We start from the raw sequence: 19,905 nt of genomic DNA, 5'->3' as shown, positions 1-19,905 counted from the left end.
ATATTAACAATCTGGGTTGTAGGTATATGAATGTTTGATGTACAGGTCTTTAAATTTTTCTGTTTTCTATGTTTGAAAATTTTCATACCATACCTGGAGGAAAATGGTGTTACTAGTGTGATGAAATACAACTCTTGGTAAATGAGATGATTTTTTTTAAGTTTATTTTGGAGAGAGGGAGAGAAAGTGTGGATAGGGGAGGGCCAGAGAGAGAGAGAGAGAGAGAGAGAGAGAGAATCCCAAGCAGGCTTAGCGCTGTCAGTGCAGATCCTGATGTGGGGCTTGATCTCATGAACTGTGAGATAATGACCTGAGCTGAGATCAAGAGTCAGACATTTAACCAACTGAGCCACCCAAGAACCCTAGTAAATGAGATTTTTAAAAAATAGGCTGTAATGGCAACAAGAAAATACAAGGTACTTAGAAATAAATCTAACAAAAATATTTGTATAATCCTTACTTGACAAATTATCAAACTTTATTAAAACATATTAAAGGAAACCTAAATAGGGTTTCTGGATGGCTTAGTCAATTAAGCGTCCAACTCTTGATTTTGGCTTAGGTCATGATCTCATGGTTTGTGAATTGAGTCTCATGTCACGTTCTGCACTGACAGCACAGAACCTGCTTGGGATTCTCTGTCTCCTTCTCTCTCTCTGCCCATCTCCTACTCACTCGCTCTCTCTCAAAATAAATAACATTAAAAAAAAGGAGATAAATAGATAGGTATACTATGTTCTTATATAGTAGTTGTCTGTATTGTATATCCGTTATCCCCAGATCAACTCTCAATTGAGTGCAGTGTCAAAGTTTTTATCTACAGGTTGACTCTAAAATTTATATGGAAGAACAAAGCCCCAAGATTACCTCCCATAACTTTTAAGAATAATAACAATGTGAGTGGACTTGCCTTACAAGTATTAAACTTTATTGTCAAGCTATACCAATTAAACAGTATGGTATGGCACAGAGGCTGATAGTACAGTGGAACAGAATATAGTCAAGAAAGACAGTCCTGCATTTATGAAAACTTAATATATGACAAAACTGACATTGCAACATCATTTAACAAATGACCTGAGATAATCAGTCATATGTTTAGAAAAAAATGTAATAGGATTTCTATCTTCTTTCATATGTAAAAATAAGTTCCAGGTATATTAACAAACTTCATGTGAAAAGCAAACCTATAAATCTTTTAGAAGAAAATTCTAAGTAAATATATTCATGTGTCTTTTGTCAGAGATGCAGTTCTTGCACACAAAAAAAGATAAGGAAAGATTGATAAACTTGATTACATAAAAATTAAATCTTTTGGTGACTCCATTAAAAATAGAAGTAAAAAAATAAGACTGAGAAAACATTTACAATGAATTTAACTTACAAATAATTACTATCCAGAATATATCCTATAATTCAGTAAGAAAAAAGACAGAAAACCTAATAGAAAAATGGGCCAGGGTATAAATAGCTAGCTCACAGTTGAGGTAACCCTAGTGGTTGATAAACATATAAAACATTGCTTAATTTTACCCATAATTATAGGAAATGCCAGTTAAGACCATACTATGATCAGGGTTGCCTGGCTGGCTGAGTCAGTGGAACATGTGACTCTTGATCTCAGGATTGTGGGTTTTTAAAAAATTAAAAACCATACTATCATCACAGCCATTAAATTAGTAAAACTAAAAAGTCTAAAAACACCAAGTATTGGAGAGTATGTGTTCAACAATTATTTTTTGAGCATCTGCTATATGCGAATTACTGTACTAAGTCATTGAGATGCATTAGTAAATAAAACATACTAGGATCCTTGCTTTCATGAAGCTTAGATTCTAGTCGGGGGAGGATAGAAAATAAGCAATAAACATAATAAGTAAATTACATAGCATGTTAGGAGTGATAAATGTATTGAAAATGTATTGGTGATAAATTAAAAAGTTATAGCAGAGTAAGAGGGTGATGGGGTGTAAAGTAAGTGGTAATACTATGTAGGGCTATCAGGGTAGTAGGTTTCATACTCAGGTAAACTTGAACCAAGATTTTTGAAGGCTGTTAGGGAATTAGTCAAAGAAATATTTGGGGAAAGAGGAGCATTATAGGCAGAATGTGTGGTTTAGAGTAAGACCTTAAGGTAGAGGAATGCCTGATGTATTTAATGGATAATAGAGTCCTGTATGTCTGGATCAAAGTGTAAGGGACAGAGATACTGGGGAGGGGTGGCGGGTCACTTCTAGGTCTTATGTGGATTTTGATTTTTACTCATGAGTAAATTGGGGAGCCATTTGAGGGTTTTGAGCAGGAGTGTTATGGTCTGACATGTATGTATGTATGTATGTATGTATGTATATATGTATTTAAGTTTATTTATTTGTTTTGAGGGACAGTGCGAGAGTGTAAGCAGGGGAGGGGCAGGGAGAGAGAGGATCCCAAGCAGGCTCCATGTCAGCAGAGCCTGAGGTGGGGTCTCCATCTCACGAACCGTGAGATCATGACCTGAACCGAAATCAAAAGTCAGATGCTGGGACACCTGGGTGGCTCAGTCAGTTAAGCATCCCACTTTGGTTCAGGTCATGATCCCAGGGTTCATGAATTTGAGCCCTGCATCAGGTAAATTTGAGCCCATCTTCCGGTGAGCTCAAGCCCGACTTTGGGCTCTGAACTGACAACTGACAGTGTGGAGCCTGCAAGGGATTTTCTCTCCCTCCTCTCTCTGCTTCTTGTAGGATTCTCTTTCCTTCTGTCTCTGCCCCTCGCTCACTTGCTCGCTCTTGCTCTCTCTCTCAGAAAAAAAAAAAAATAAAAGAGTCAGATGCTTAACCAACTGAGCCACCCAGGTGCCCTGACCTAACTGGCCTTTAAAAGGGACCCTGTTACATTGAAAATAGACTATAGAGTAAGGGTAGAAGCAGGAATGGAGTACCAGTTAGGAGATGATTGAAAGGCCAGGGAGAGACCATAGTAGCTTAGATTGGCAATAGCAGAAACCTAGAGGTTTTTTCCTGACTTTAACTCTTCAGGTGACAAAATTGAACTGAGACTCTTTAGATGAAGTTTTCACACACTTATCATAGCTATCATATATTTTGTTGCAGAAATTTTAATGTATTTAGTATGTTTTGTTGCTGCCCCGGTCTTTTTTGAGAGTGTTTTTTTTGAGAGTGTTCTATATTGTTACATAATATAACAAGTATATGCTGTTTATCTTATTTTTTTAACATTTTTATTTATTTTTGAGAGACAGAGAGAGACAGAGCGCAAGTAGGGGAGGGGCAGAGAGAGAGGGAGACACAGAATCCGAAGCAGGCTCCAGGCTGTTAAGCTGTCAGCACAGAGCCTGATGCGGGACTTGAACCCACAGACTGTCAGATCATGACCTGAGCTGAAGTCGGACGTTTAACTGACTGAGCCACCCAGGTGCCCCTATGCTGTTTAATACCCATCCCCCATTCCAATATCTAAAACAGGACTAAATCCAAGGTTTTTAAGAGATTCTAAGTTTGTATGTCTGTGGAGATATATCTGAAAACTCGTTGTATTCTGGATATATATTTTAAAGCTAGAGCTATTAAGAATTCCTGATGGATGTGATGTGTATGTGAAAAACAGAGGAGTCCAGATGGTTAGGGTTTGGGCTTAAACAACCAGAAGAATAGAAATATCATCATCTAAGATGGGGAAAGGCTGTGGTTGGAATCAGTTTTTGTGGAAAAAATGAGCTCAGTTTGGGACATGTTGGATTTGAGGTGTTGAGTAGGCAACTGATTGGAAGTGTGAGGAATTTGGGAGATAGGTCTGGGAATTGTTAGAGGGGGAGGATAAATTGGTAAAATCATTTTTGGTAGTAAGTTTTGGTACTTTATGACTTAGCAGTTCCACATCTATATACTTCAAGAAACTTTTTATAATGTGCATGAGGAAACAAGGGCAGGCTATTTATAGGAGCATTGTTCTGATGGAGAAGAAAGACATGCAAAGAAAATTAATTTTGTTTCCTGAAGAATGGATAAATAAATATTATAAATAAGTGACAAAATAAATTTATAGAGTGAAGTAATGTGTGAAAGTGAAAAATATCCACATGGGTGAATCTCCCAGTTATGATGTTCAAGTCAGCAGATTTTTAAATATATAATTTAAAAACATATAAAACAATACTAATTATTTGTGAATATATATGTAAGAAAATATAAAGACATATGGCAAAGATAAAATATTCAGAATAGTTAAGTGGGGACTTAGGGGAGTGAGACCTAATAAATTTTGAAAGCAAGTCACAGGGACCCAACTGTTCTCAAGCCAGTGGTGAGTATAGTCATCTCTTTGTTATATAATTTTTTGTACTTCTTTGTCTAAAATGTTTCTTTTTTTTTTTTTATTAAAAAAATTTTTTTTTTAACCTTTATTTATTTTTGAAACAGAGAGAGACAGAGCATGAATGGGGGAGGGTCAGAGAGAGGGAGATACAGAATCTGAAACAGGCTCCAGGCTCTGAGCTGTCAGCACAGAGCCCGACGTGGGGCTCGAACTCACGGACCGCGAGATCATGATCTGAGCCGAAGTCGGACGCTTAACTGACCGAGCCACCCAGGCGCCCCTAAAATGTTTCTTAATTAAAGAAAAATTCCATGTCATTCCTTCATATCTCTGACTCTTAATGATAGGTGAATCCTTTCCAATTCCATTGACAGTTAATGGCTGGCCCAGTGAATATCTGGAATAATCTCCACTGGTGAGATGGTTCCATCTAGTGGGGAAAATGCTACAAGTACTCTGTGAGATGTTACTTTGGGAAGGAAAAATAAAGAGGTGGTAGTTAACCTGACTAGTCTTTATTTAGAAGACTAGTCACTGAATTTAGAAGATAAGGGAAGAAATTATCATTTGGAAATATTTAGTTTTTACCATTATTAAGGTAATGCTGTAGGACATTTAATGCAGACCTGTAGGACTTAGAGGTGTCCTTATTTCTAACTTGTGTTTGTGCTTTGTTTTTCAGAAGGAGTTGAGCCTTCCAAGAAGAGGCAGCTTGTAAGTTGATGATTATTATGATTATGAACACCTGCTTAGGAATCCTTTCTGGGGACTGTTCTAAGTATTATTTGGAGGAATCTCACTCATGGGGTGTGTGTGTGTGTGTGTGTGTGTGTGTGTGTGTGTGTGTGTTCTCCTTGTGGACTCTTCTCTGTCAGGGAAGCTGGGGGCCAACTAACTTTTCTTGCTAGGTCAGAACCTCCCCTTTACCCCCATCCCTTCTCACCCCAAATCCTCTCCTCTGTCTCAGTTTTTGCCTAGTATTTGGGAAAAAGCTGCTACTTAAGTACCCATCACAGTTTTATACTTGTGTTTTGGGATTTACCATTTTGTTGTTGTTTTTAACGGACTCAAGCTTTTCGAGAACATTCAGGTTGAAACTCTTAGCATCTATATCTGTCTCATAACATGGGACTAGGGAGAGGCCAACTTTTTTGACAGTTGGGGGTAAGGGCAGCAGCTAAGTTTGGATTCAGGGTAGGAATAAGGTTTTCTTTCACCTGTTTGTTCTATTCTGGCTTTAGGACCAGGGAAATTGGTGAAAATCTTTGTCCCTGGACCTTAATTGCTTTGTATTTTCTTGGCTTGCTTTTTCTCTGAGAATTCTGTTGGGGCAGTACTGCAAATCTGGCTAATCAGAATCATCTAGAATACTTCTTAAAATTCCTCCCCCCACCGCAAGTATTTATTTAAATTCTAGTTAGTTAACATACTGTGCAATTTTGGTTTTAGGAGTAGAATTCAGTGATTCATCACTTACATACAATACCCAGTGCTCATTATAACAAGTGCCCTCCTTAATACCCATCACTCATCTAACCCATTCCCCACCCACATCCCTCCATCAACCCTCAGTTCTCTATTTCTAAAGAGTTTCTCATGGCTTGTTTCCCTCTCTTTATTCCCCCTTCCCATATGTTTATCTGTTTTGCTTCTTAAATTCCTCATAGGAGTAAATCATGTGGTATTTGTCTTTCTCTGACTTGTTTCGCTTAGCATAATACACTCTAGCTCCATCCATGTTGTTGCAAATGGCAAGATTTTATTTTTGATGGCAGAGTAATATTCCATTGTATATGTATATATTATATCTTTTTGTTTTGGAGTTTATTTTGAGAGAGAGAGAGCACACGAACAAAGGAGGGGTAGAGAGAGAGAGGGAAAGAGAATCTCAAGCAGACCCTGTGCTGTCAGTGTAGACCCTGATGTGGGGCTGGAACCCATTAACTGTGAGATCATGACCTGATCTAAAACCAAGACTCAAATGCTTAACTGACTGAGCCACCCAGGTGCCCCCATCTTCTTTTTATTTTTTTAACGTTTATTTATTTATTTTGAGGGGAGGAGAGGCAGAGAGAGAGAGAATCCCAAGCAAGCTCTGTGTGTCAGTGCAGGGCCTGATGTGGGGCTCAAACTCACGAACCATGAGATTATGACCTGAGCCGAAATCTAGAGTCCGATGCTTAAGTGACTGAGCCACCCAGGCGTCCCATATATCACATCTTCTTTATGCATTTATCTATTGATGGACATTTGGGCTCTCTCCATAGTTTGGCAGTTGTTGATAATGCTGCTATAAACATTGGGGTGCAAGTACCCCTTCAAATCTGTATCCTTTGGGTAAATATCTGGTAGTGCAATTGCTGGATTATAGGGTGGTTCTATTTTTAACTTTTTGAGGAACCTCCATACTGTTCTCCAGAGTGGCTGCACCAGTTTGCTACAATGCTTGTTAAAGTTCTGAACAGATTCTGAACTTATTTGAGTCAGAATCTCCATATTGGGGCCCAGGAAAGCTGTATTCTTATGTACCTGCAATCCACACCCACCATGATTTTGCTAAGATTTGGGAAACTCTTAGGAAATAGTGCTATGATTAAATAGTGGCCTTGAAACTTTTCCATATAGAGCATATAAGGAGAAGGACACAACAGTATTCATATTTATTTATTAAGTGTACTTTATACATCTTATGCATTTTTTGTAAATGTATGAAACACAATGTAATTCTTTCTGTTACTGTCATTTTAGGATTTAGTTGTATAAAAATGCCTTAGTAATTAGTTGTCCTGTGAGATTTTTGTTTATAAAGCCCCTTTGTCTGCTTTATGAAAGCTCACTGTGATTTGACAAGAAGAATCTCAACTTAGGAGTAGGAAACCCTTACACTTTGGTCTTAGCTTTGTCACTTAATCAGCTTTGTAAATGTAGACAAATCACTTTATTTCCTAAACCTTAGTTGTCTTATCTATAAAATGAAGGTGTGACCTTTGTTTTTCTCTTTTCTTATAGTTATTGGAAGGATCATTTAATACATGTGTTAGTGCTTCGTTTCTTACAATATTCTCTTTTAAAAAAATGTTTATTTTGAGAGAGAGAGTGAGAATGAGCTGGGAAGAGCCAGAGAGAGAGAGGGAGAGAGAAAATCTGAAGCACACTCTGCACTGCCAGTGTGGAGCCCAATGTGGGGCTTGAGCTCATGAATTGTGAGACCATGACTTGAGCCAAAATCAAGAGCTTAACTGACTGCGCCACCCAGGTGCCCCATTTCTTACAATTTTCTAAGGTGTATTAGTGTTAGAATTCTTCTTTTTTTTTTTTTTTTTAAAGGTTACTCATTTATTTTGAGAGAGAGAGAGACAGGAAGAGAGAGAGAGAGAGAGAGAGAGAGGGAGGGTCGGTCAGAGAGAGGAGGATACAGAGAATCCCAAGCAGGCTCTGCACTGACAGCAGATGTAGGGCTCGAATCCACAAATCATGAGATCATGACCTGAGCCAAAACCAAGTCAAACACTTAACCAAACTGAGCCACCCAGGCACCCCAGCTTTAGAATTCCTGTAAATCTATTGGGTTAAATTTGGATACACTTTGGGGCACCTGGGTGACTTGGTTGAGTGTCCGACTTTCGCTTGGGTTATGATCTCATGGTTTGTGAGTTTGAGCCCCACATTGGGCTCACTGCTGTCAGCACGGAGCCCACTTCAGATCCTCTGTCCCCCTCTCTATACCCTTCCCCCACTTGTGCTCTCTCAAAAATAAACAAACATTAAAAAAATAAAAATTACAAATTTGGATACACTTTTATTATTTAAGAGCCACATTCCTTTATTTAAATTTAGTTCTATCTAAATGGAATCTCAATTCCACGCTTTCAAGTATCCGGAGTCTTCTAAAAACTGAGGAATGGTGCTATCAGGGCTCTTAATGGAGTGATCTACCGAGTAGGTATAACATAACTAAAAAGGAGTGGCTTTTCAACATCATGTTCAGCAAATATTTGTACTTTGTCACTCGTCCTTTTTTTTTTTTTTTTTTAAGATTTTAGTTTTAAGTAATCTCTACACCCAATGTGGGGCTCGAACTCACAACCTGAGATCAAGAGTCGCATGCTCTACAGACTGAGCCAACCCTGTACTTGGTCACTATTCTACTATTTCTGGCATTTTTTCTTTTGATTCCTCTTATTTGTAAGTTCTCTGTGATTTGCTCTTTGCTAAAGATTAGGTGAAATGAATCAGGGCCTGAGGCAGGTAGCTTCTAGGAGTGTATGCCTCCAATGAATGGAGTTTGCTGAGGAGGACAAAGAGGAGAAGGAGGGGTATCCTGGGAAAATGTTTTTTATTTGAAATTGGAGGAATTTGGGGTCATTTTACTTTTAAATTCAAGGAATATCTTGGTCATTTTAGTGGTATCTCAAGTTAGGCTTATTATAACTGCCTTAAAATATTTAATTGACCAGAATCAGAAATACTTTTGGGGTGCCTGGGTGGCTCAGTTGGTTGAGCGTCGAATTTTGGCTTAGGTCATGATCTCACAGTTTGTGAGTTTGAGTCCCGCATTGGATTGGGCTCTGTGCTGACAGCTCAGAGTCTGGAGCCTGCTTCAGATTCTCTCTCTCTCTCTCTCTCTCTCTCTCTCTCTCTCTCTCTCTCTGCCCCTACCTAGCTCACGCTCTGTCTCTCCTTCTCTCAAGAATAAACATTAAAAAAAAAAAAGAATCAGAAATACTTTTTAATAAAGTAACTCACATTTAAACAATTGACCATGCAGTAAATGCACACTAATACCTACTACGTGTTGGGCACTGATCTAAGTTTTGAGGCTATAAGATTCAATTAGCTACATCCTTCTATTTTTAAAAATTTTTTTTAATGTTTATTTTTGAGAGACAGAGAGAGAGCACAGGTGGGGAAGGAGCAGAGAGAGAGGGAGACACAGAATCTGAAGCAGGCTATAGGCTCTGAGCTGTCAGCACAGAGCCTGATGCGGGGCATGAACTCAACAAACCGTGAGATCATGACCTGAGCCAAAGTCGGCACTTAACCGACTGAGCCACCCAGGCACCCCTACATCCTTCTATTTTGAGGATTTATTTTTAAGTAAGTCAGAGGTACCTTAATGCAAACAATAGTTTTTTTATCTTTAGTATTGGAGGAGTAGAAAAGTTTCATTCTGGAAGGAAGCCAGAAATCCTGGATACTAATCTATGCTTTGCCACTAATAAGTTATGTGTGGTTTCCACATGAACTATAATTTCTGAGCCTGAATTGTCTCACTTATAAAATGAGGCAGTTGGCTTACCTCATCTCTGTGCTTTGTTATCTCCCCAAATAATTGAAGCTCCATGGTACCTCTTTTGCACAGAGCTGGTTAAGTCTTTGTAGGAAGTATGCAGTAGGAATAGGAAGCAAAGGATGGCTTAGCATTTGCAGTAGAGAAGCCAGGAAGGTAAAAACCACAAAACATAAGATGTTTGAGTAAGTTTAATGAATACTTAAAAGTTTGTAGTAAGTGTGGAGAAACTGATGTTAATAAAACAAGTGACTTAGCCATTTGTCCCATTGTTTCTTGTCCTTGTAGCTGAATCTGGAAGTTTTAAAAATTACTATAATTGTCTTGGGATGCCTGACTGGCTCAATTGGTAGAACATGCAACTCTTGATCTTGGGGTTGTGAATTTGAGCCCCACGTTGGGTGTGGAGATTACTTAAAAGTTATTGGGTGCCTGGGTGGCTCAGTCGGTTAAGTGTTCAACTCTTGATTTTTGGCTCAGGTCATGATCTCACGGTTGGTGAGATTGAACCCTGCATTGGGCTCTGTGCTGACAGTGTAGCGCCTGCTTGGGATTCTCTTTTTCCCTCTCTCTGTCCCTTGGCCTCTCCCTCTCTCTCAAAATAAATAAGTAAACATTAAAAAAAGTTATTATAATTATCTTATGAGTCTTGGTTTGGTTAGAAGGAGAAGGAACTGTTGTATTTATATCCCTGTTTGTCTCTGTTCCATAATGGCTCTTGCAAGAGCAGATGCTACTGTATGCCCATTGCAGGTATAAAGCCTCATTTCCTTTGGCATTTTCTCTATAGTATACTTTATAGGTACAGAGAGATTTGGAGGTTGCATCTAGTCTGGTGTCTTGCCTTTTGAGAGAGAGTCAGGTTCATTCAATAAGCGTAATTTTGAAAGTAGCTGAGCAATATAGAATAAATGAAATTCAGTAATTTTGGAGGCTATGACTCGTTATGCTTTTTTGTGTAATATGATCATTGCATTAAAATGAATAGGAACTAAAAAATGGATTTTTAGATATATGTGGTATCTTGGCATTCTACAAAATACTCTTCCATCTAACAAGTAATCCCTCCAATGTCTCTACATTGGGAAGTAGAAGTATAGCTTAGAAATGAAGAGCTTGGGTTTGAGAGGCCAACCTGGGCTTGAGTCTTGCCAATGCCCTTGACTAAGTGTTTCCTTGTAAAACAAGTTACTATATATATATATATATGTATATATATATATATATATATATATACATATATATATATATTTTTTTTTTGCCTCTATTCATTTGTTCATTTGTTTAAATTCATCCATCCATCATATTTATTAAGTTCTTACTATGTGCAGGCACTATTCTAGATACTGGAGGTAAAGTAGGGTTTAAGCAAAGTTTCTACTTCAATCCCTGGAGCAGGGATTGGAATTTTAAATTGTGTTGTCTAGGAATATTCTCATTAAGGTGACATTTGAGCAGAGAACAGAAAGAGTATAGAATGAGTGATGCTGATGTGTCTTGGGCAAGAGTAGTCCATGTAGAGGATACGCATGTGCCAAGGTTCTGAGGTGGGAACATGCTTGCCATGTTGGAGGACAGCAAGAGGCCAAGGTGGCTGTTGGTTAGTGAACAGTGGTATTGGGACTGATGATGGTGGTGGGGCATTGAGAATATGAGGCAGAGGCTGGATTTTGTAGTACTTGTAGGCTACAGAAAAGATTTTGTATTTTCAGCTGATTGGGACAGAAAGAGGGTGGATAATTTTAATCAGAGAAAGATGTGATCTGCCCTAGGTTTTTGTTTTTTTTTTTTTTAAATGGAAATTTGCTTTACTGGGGTATAATCCACATGTCATATAATCACCATTTAAGAGTATACAGTTCACTGGTTTTTAGTGTATTCACAAGGTTTTATAGGAATTACCACTGTTTTAATTCAGACATCTTTATCACCCCAAAAGAAAAACCCCTACTTGCTAGCATTCATTCCTCATTCTGCATTCCCCCTAGTCCCTGGTAACCACTAATCTACTTTCTATCTTAATAGATTTTCCTATTCTGAGCATTCCATGTAAGTGGAATTATATAATATGTGGCCTCTTATGTCTGGCTTCTTTCACTTAGCATAATTTTTTAAGTCTCATCCATGTTTTAGTTTGTGTCAGTACTTTGTTCCTTTTCAAGGCTAAATAATATTGCATAGTATGTATGTATCACATTTTCTTTATCCATTATCTGTTGCTGAACATTTGGGTTGCTTCCACTGTTTGGCTATTGCAAATAATGCTGTGAACTTGGGTGTACAGGTATTTGTTTGAGGCTCTGCTTTCACTTCTATTTCAGGTAGATACCAAGAAAGGGAGTTTTCTGGGGGTGCCTGGGTGGCTCAGTCGGTTAAGTGTCGCACTCTTGGTTCTGGCTCAGGTCATGATCTCAGAGTTTTGTGAGTGTGGAGCCTGCTTGGAATTCTCTCTCTCTGCTTCCCCACCCTTGCTGTCTCTGTCTCTCAAAATAAATAAATAAACTTAAAAAAAAAAAAAAAGGAAGGGGAAATTCTGGATCATATGGTAATTCTCTGTTTAACTTTCTGAGGAACTACCATACTGCTTTCCACAGCAGCTGCATCATTTTACATTCCAACCAGCAATACATGAGGGTTCCAATTTCTCCACATCCTAGCCAACACTTGTTATTTTCCATTTTTAAAATAATAATCATCTTAATGAGTGTGAAGTGGTATTTCATTGTGGTTTTACTTTGCATTTTCGTAATTACTAGTGGTATTGAGCATCTTTTCACGTGCTCATTGGTCATTTGTAAACCTTCTTTGGAGAAAAAAATTTCTTTGCCCATTTTTGAATTGGGTGATTTATTCTGAGTGCTTAGTTGTTGGAGTTCTTTATATGTTCTGGATATTAAACTCTTACCAGATACATGATTCGCATATATTTTCTCCCATTCTTTGGGTTGCATTTTCCACTCCCTTGATAGTGTCCTTGATGCACACATAAAAGATGTTAATTTTCATGAAATGAATTGATTTATTTTTGTTGTTGTTGTTGTCTGTGCTTTTCCTGTCATATCCAAGAAATCATTGCCAGATCTAGTGTCCTAAAGATTTCCTCCAGGTATTTTCTTCTAAGAATTTTATAGTTCTAGCTCTTATGTTTAGGTCTTTGATCTATTTTGAGTTACTTTTTGTTTATGGTATAAGGTAAGTATCTAACTTCATTCTTTTGCATATGAGTATCTAGTTTTCCCAGAATGATATGTTAAAAAGACTGTCTTTACTCCATTGGAGTAAATATATTTTGTATATTTGACCATATATACAAGCATTTATTTTGGGGCTCTCTATTCCATTGGTTTAAATGTCTATACTTATACTAGTACCACACTTTCGATTTCTATAGATTTGTAGTAAGTTTTGAATCAGGAAGTGTGGTATCAAAGAACTAACTTTGTTCTTCAAGATTGTCTTGATTATTTAGGGCTGCTTGTGATTCCATGAGAATGACAGAAGAGTTTCTCTATTTCTGCAAAAACATCATTAGGATTTTGATAGGGATTGTATTGAATCTATAGATCAACTTGGGTAATATTATCAGATTGACCAATATTGTCTTCCAGTGTGTGAACATAGGATATTTTTCCATTTATTTATGTTTTCTTTAATTTCTTTCAGAAATGTTTTGTAGTTTTCTTTTTCAGTGTATAGGTCTTTTACCTCCTTAGTTGAACTTATTCCTATTTTTAAGTTTATTTATTTTGAGAGAGAGAGAGAGTGAGTGCAAGCAGGGAAGAGGGGCAAAGGGAGAATAAGACTTAAGCATACTCCACACTTAGTGTGGAGCCTGACATGGGCTCAATCTCATGACCACAAGATCATGACCTGAGCCAATATCAGGAGTCAGATGCTTAACTGACTGGGCCACCTAGGCTCAGTTGTTTTACTTTCTTGATAGTGACCTCTGATGCACTGAAATATGTAATTTTGATGAAGTCCAGTTTATTTGCTTTTTATTTGGTTGTACTTTTGTTATCATTATCTAAGAAACCATTGACTAATTCAAGGTCTGATTTTTTTCCTGGGCCTTAATACATAAAGGTAACTAAGTAATGACACAGATAGAGAGTAATGCTATTGAAAGAACTTACTACTTACAGTTTCTCCAGGAGAAAGGAGCATGGCAGGCCATGCAGGCCACATGAAGAAAGCACCAGATTTGGTTAGAAGGCAGAAAGGAGCAAGGGAAAAGCCTAAACCAGAGCTTTTATTGGGGTTTCTACAGATAAGGCAAGGGCAGGCAGGGTAGCCCCCTTATGACTGGCTATTTTGAATAACAATGGTGGGTTCTGGACTGTAGGGGTGATTTTTAGTGATCTGGTACTTGGCCCTGAGTGATACAGGGCAGGGGAAATATTGGCTTGATGTGTGAGTTTGATAAATTGGCTTGGGAGTATGGACTCAGGTTTGGTCAGAAGGTTTGTAAGAGGATTTTTGCGTATTCACAAAAACTGGATTACAGGGGAGATATAAACAAGTTTGGCTGTTAGTTTGGCCCTGTGATTAATAAATGCCAAATGGGGGGTGCCTGGCTGGCTCAGTTGAGCATGCAACTCTTGATCTCAATGTTGACTTCAAGCCCCACATTGGGTGTAGAGGTTACTTGAAAAAAAAAAAAAAAAAAAGGCCAAATAGGCAAATACAGAATCTAAGAAAACGGAACAATGTTGTGATGATTTACCTCTATTTCCTTTTAAGAGTTTTATGGTTTTAGGGGCGCTGGGGTGGCTGAGCCTGTTGAGTGTCCACATTCAGCTCAGGTCATGATCTAATGGTTTGTGAGTTCGAGCCCCGCATCGGGCTCACTGCTGTGAGCACAGAGCCCACTTCAGATCCTCTGTCCTCCCCTCTCTGGGCAACCCCCTCAAAAATAAATAAAAACATTAAAAAAAAAGTTTTATGGTTTTAGCTCTTACTTTTGGTCTTTGATTCATTATTAAGTTTTATATGTGGTGTAAGGTAAGGATTTGATTTCATTCCTCAGAATGTGGATAGCTGTTGTACCAGCTCCATTTCCAACTTTTCTTTCTCTACTGAATAGTTTTCTTAGGTGTTAATGAAGTCACTTCATACTCAGAGTGTGGGGAGAACGGGAGTGAGAAAGTAGGAAAGTACATGAAGTTAGAGAAGCAGGGAAGTGAGAAAGCAGGGAAGTACATGAAGTTAGAAAAATCAGTCAAGATCATGGTAGCTTAGACAGGGTGGCAGCAGCTGAGGTAGTAAGAAATGGTTAGGTTCTGGATATGTTTTGAAACTGACAATATTTGTTGATAGTTAATTTTAGTATATGAAAGAAGAATTGGTGGTGACTACAAGAATTTTGGGCTGCATAGCTAGATGAATATGGTTGCCATTTACTGAGCAAGATGGGGAATATGTGAGAGGAGCAGGGGTGTTTTCTTTTACTGTTCTTGGGAGGAGCAGAAGTGGGAGTTGAAAGAATCAGGACTTTGGTGCTTGATTGACATCCAAGAAAGGGTGTTGATAAGACAATTGTATATATGAACTGGGGGATCAAGGTATGAAATCTAATTTGGAGATACATATTTGCAGATTGACAACATATAAAAGATATTCAAAATTATGAGATTGGATGATAAACTCCTTAAATGCTATTCAAATGTGGTCAGGTGACTGGTGGATGGTTATAGAACTGTTACCAATTTGCTGTGAATTAACTACAAAAATTTAGAATAAGCAAGTGATATTGTTGTAACCTTCAAGCATTTGATCATTTTTGTTATTTCATATCTATTACATTTTATAGTGGTTTGCGATGGATTAAAATTTTCACCTGGTCCTTCACCACAGCTAGTTTGAGCAGCACTGACATGGTGAGTGAGTGAGTCTAGAAAGAACAGATAGAAGGACTGAGCCCTGGGACACTTGAATATTTACTGGTCAGGGAGTGAGAATAATCCATCAGTAAAGAAAACTGGAAAGGAGCAGCCAGTAAGGTTGGAGGAAAACCAGAAAAGAGTGGTGTTTCCAAAGCCACAAGAAGAAAGTATGCCAAAAGCTGCTGACAGGTTATGTAAGACGAACACTTAAGAATTGACCTTTGGATTTAGTAATAGGACATTCCCTATTGGTGACCTTTAGTGAGCAGTATTGGTCAGCAGTGGGTATAGAGCTTGATTCAAATGGGTTCAAGAGAGAGTGGGAGATAGTATTATCTATGTAATATTTGGGTTAAAAATATTTAACTTCAGTCTAATATAGGAAGAAGCAGAGAAGTCCTAACTGAGGGGGCAATCTGTAGAAACTACTGGCCTGGACTCAAAAATGTTGAAGTTGTAAAAGATTGAAAAAAAAAAAAGACTAAGGATGTATTCTAGATTATTGGAGACAAAAGAGACTTGGTGAATAAATGCAATGCTTGATTCTTGGTTTGATGCTGGATTTTAAAAAAATAATTGAAGGACACTATTGGGACAATTGAGGACACTTGAATGTGGACTTTTATTCAATAATGTTGTTGTGTCAGTGTTAAACTTACTTTCTTTCTTTCTTTCTTTCTTTCTTTCTTTCTTTCTTTCTTTCTTTCCTTCCTTCCTTCCTCCCTCCCTCCCTCCCTCCCTCCCTCCCTTCCTTCCTTCCTTCCTTCCTTCCTTCCTTCCTTCCTTCCTTCCTTCCTTCTTTCGTGTGTTAAACTTCCTTAGTATGATGGTCGTGTGGTGGTTCTCCCTTGTTAGGCTAGGGATTAATTGTAGATGAAGTATTTGAGAGAGGAGGTGTTCTGGTGTTTACAAATGACTTTCAAGTGGTTCAGCTAATTAACCAAAAGTAATTGTGTGCATATGTGTGCAGAGAGAGGAAGAGGAGTAGGGAGAGAAAAAAGCAAATTTAAGTGAAAGGTGTATAGAGTTTCATTTAATTATTCTTGCTCCTTTTCTGATATTTTGGGGGAGGAGTAGTGAGTAATATTATTTCAAAGAGATTTGGTGAAAAGAAGATTATAGAAAGCAGGTGATAGCTGGAAAAGGTCATGGAGCTTTTTTGCCCTCTTTTAAAAATGTAGATGGGTGATATTACATTATGTTTGTATGTCAATGAAATTATCCAGTAGAGAAGGAAAAGTTGATGTGTGAGAGAGGAAGGAACAATTGCCAGGGTGTTTTTGAATAGGCAAAAATGGAAGACACATCTAGGTACATATGGAAATACTGGCCTTAGGAGCTTTGACAGTTTATCCCCAGTAGCCTTGGTTACCTCAGTTTATCTGTAAAAGATTATGCATGTAAAGTATATGGCATAGTGCCTGCAATTAAGCCCTCAGCTCTTCGTTATAGAAGTTAGTGCAATGCCTATTATTAGTAAACTTTCAAAAAAAAAAAAAACCAAAACAACCCAGTAGTTTATTACTGTTTTTATTATTAGCAGGTCATAATTACCTGTTAGAAGCTGTAAATTCTTCAGAAAAACAAATTAGTGTTAAAACCCCAAAATTCTACCTAGTAAATTGGAAGATGTAATGGGCTTTATTAAATGATCGATGAGTCAGACAGCATCCCACCTAACAAGTAGAGGAAAGCTCCAAAGGGATATAGAAAGGGAAAGGTTTTTAAAAGCAGGACAAGGAAGTTATAAACAGAAAAAAGCGTTATTTATTTGAGGTGAGGTCACCTACCTTTGGGGATGAAAGTATTTAAGTCGGTGGATTATCTCATATTCCCGTGAGGGATGGGGAGGGCACATGTGACAGATTACCCTTATTGGTGCTGACCAGAAAATTCTTGGCCGATAAAGACTACATTTCTGGGAGAGGTTATAAGAGCAATTAGGTTAGGTATTAAGCCTCAGTTTGGTGACTTGGCCTAAATGATATTTAGGGCCTGTAGATTTGTTTTGTTTTGTTTTTTTGATATTAGAAAGATCCCAAACCAAGTTAAATGAACAATAGTGTACCTTAGAAAAGCCACAGGATATTCATGACTGGCTTTGGTCACTTAAGGGAAGAGAACAACTAAATTTCAATATGGGGAAGGAGAAAATCTAGGCCTTCAATGATAAGGGGCTTTGTTGGGGCAAGTTGGTTATGTAAGTTCTCTTGGCCTGGTTCATACCATTTATTTTAGGTGTAGCTCTCTGAAATAAAAATCATTTTCATTTTTAGAAAGCTATTTCATATTTAAGCCCACCTTGATATTTTTCAGTGCATTAAAAAATCTAGTCTAGAATATCAGACCTATCAGACCTAACTCCTCTCAGACCTAGAGGAGCTGATAATCTTGTTGAAAGTATACAGAGGCACCTGGGTGGCTCAGTTGGTTAAGTGCCCAACTCTTGATTTCAGCTCAGGTTGTGATCTCATGGATTAGTGAGATTGAGCCCTACATCTGGCTTTGTGTTGATGGTGATGAGCCTGCTTTGCATTCTGTCTCCCTCTCTCTCTGCTCCTCTCCTGCTCACAATCTCTCTCTCTCTCTCTTAAAAATAAATAAATAGGTGCGCCTGGGTGGCTCAGTAGGTTAAGCATCTGACTTTTGATTTCATCTCAGGTCATGATCTCATGGTTTGTGGGTTTGAGCCCTGTGTTGGGCTCTGCACCATCAGTGTGGAGTCTGCTTGAGATTTTCTCTCCCTCACTCACTTTCTGTCTCTCTGCCCCTCCCCCACATTTGCTTTTTCTCTTTCCCTGTCAAAATAAATAAACTTTAAAAAATAAACATTTTAAAAAAAGTAGACATATCTGTGGAAAAAGAATTGAGAAAAGTTCTAAAGTTATTTTTATTTGTTTTCCAAGCTATGGGAGTATTATATTTTGCTTTTCCTCAATTGGACCAGCACTGAATGGCTTCCCTTCCCCAGTTCTGTGAGGGGGGCCTCCTTTGGCACTTCCTTTCAAATAGGTTTTTGTTTGTTTGTGAATTTCAGCACTGGTAATAATTAGACCCTACACTTTAGGAGTTCAGTGTAAATAGTGTTTATGTCTCTAGTTACCCAGAAAGTAAAACTTTTCTAATACCTATTACAACTTAAAGTAATTTTCCTTATATTTCTTGAAATGTCATTGCTTTATTTCTTTGAGGCTATGAGCAGTTAGTTCAGTGGAGGTGAAGAATGGACTATAGGAGTAAAGAGGTAGCTGAAGCACCTGTCATAGTGTGTGTGTTGATATTGGTGACCTTTATTCTTAGAGTCCTTGGGGATAGTTATCTTTTTGCATTGTTGGCTTACTCATTTGGGCAGTGGACTTAGACATCGGATATTGGATGAAAGTGAATGCCAAGTGTGTGCAATGATAGGCAGCGAGCAGGGAGGAGTTCCTGGGGCTCAAGGATATGATGTGTCTCACTTTGCCCCTGTGAAACTGACATGTGAAACAGTATTATGTACTTTCCCACTCTGATGCAACTTGATGGTATTTGCCTGGATAAATGCTTCTGGAGAATGTTCTAAAAAGAGATACCACCTGCTACACATAGTAAACCCTTTGTGTTATATCTGTGGTGCCTGCTATAGGGCTATGGTTTCTCTGTGAACTTTGAAAATCAGGAAATTTTTGTAGCTTTAAGCATGTTGAAGGCCAGAGCTATAGCTTTGTGCTACACTTTATAGTCTGTCTTTTTAAAAAAAAAATTTTTTTTAACGTTTATTTGTTATTAAGAAACGGAGAGAGAGCATGAGCATGGGAGGGGCAGAGAGAAGGGAAGACACAGAATCTGAAGCAGGCTCCAGGCTCTGAGCTGTCAGCACAAAGCCCAGTGCGGGGCTCGAACTCACAAACTGCAAGATCATGACCTGAGCTGAAGTCGAATGCTTAACTGACTGAGCCACCCAGGCGCCGCCCCCCCCACCTTTTTAAAAATTGGGCTTCTATAGGAATTGATTTCACATAGGTACACTATCTCTCTAGTGGGAAGGCAGGAATTGGCAGAGTTTGGCAGGGATGGAAAAATAGTCATCACTAATTTCCTAGCAGGACCCATTTTGTTGTTAAAAAATAGATATGGTTTGTCAGTGACCTGTGAGTATGTGGACATAGGACTTGAAAATTGAAAAGTTTTGAGAGCCCATTTTGTTACTGTTATTTTTAGAATTGCTGTTGTTATGCTAATCATCCTCACATTTTTATCTCTAGACCTCACAACTACCAATTCACTATAATCTACTTGGATATCACAGAAATATCTCAACTTTAGCATTTATAAAACTGAAGTCATTGCCTTTCACAAAAACCTGCTCCTCTCATATTCTCTAGCTCACTAAATGGTACCACTTCCTGATAGAAAACTTTGTTATTCTTGTTA

General features: G+C 38.2%; 1 protein-coding gene across 6 annotated transcripts in view; it reads left to right on the top strand.

Moving 5' to 3' along the window:
* Positions 1-19,905, top strand: part of MAST2 (microtubule associated serine/threonine kinase 2) — a 219,843-nt gene that overhangs the window by 80,833 nt on the left and 119,105 nt on the right. For all 6 annotated transcript variants that reach the window (XM_053895900.1, XM_053895911.1, XM_053895902.1 and 3 more), the window contains one exon: positions 5,000-5,031. In XM_053895900.1, coding sequence (XP_053751875.1) covers positions 5,000-5,031 — 32 coding nt within the window. The remainder of the gene's footprint in view (positions 1-4,999; positions 5,032-19,905) is intronic.

This window comes from Panthera pardus, unplaced genomic scaffold (genome assembly GCF_024362965.1).
Source record: "Panthera pardus isolate Hobbes unplaced genomic scaffold, ASM2436296v1 HiC_scaffold_11, whole genome shotgun sequence".
NCBI lineage: Eukaryota > Metazoa > Chordata > Mammalia > Carnivora > Felidae > Panthera > Panthera pardus.
This window is presented reverse-complemented; position numbering and strand designations above follow the sequence as displayed.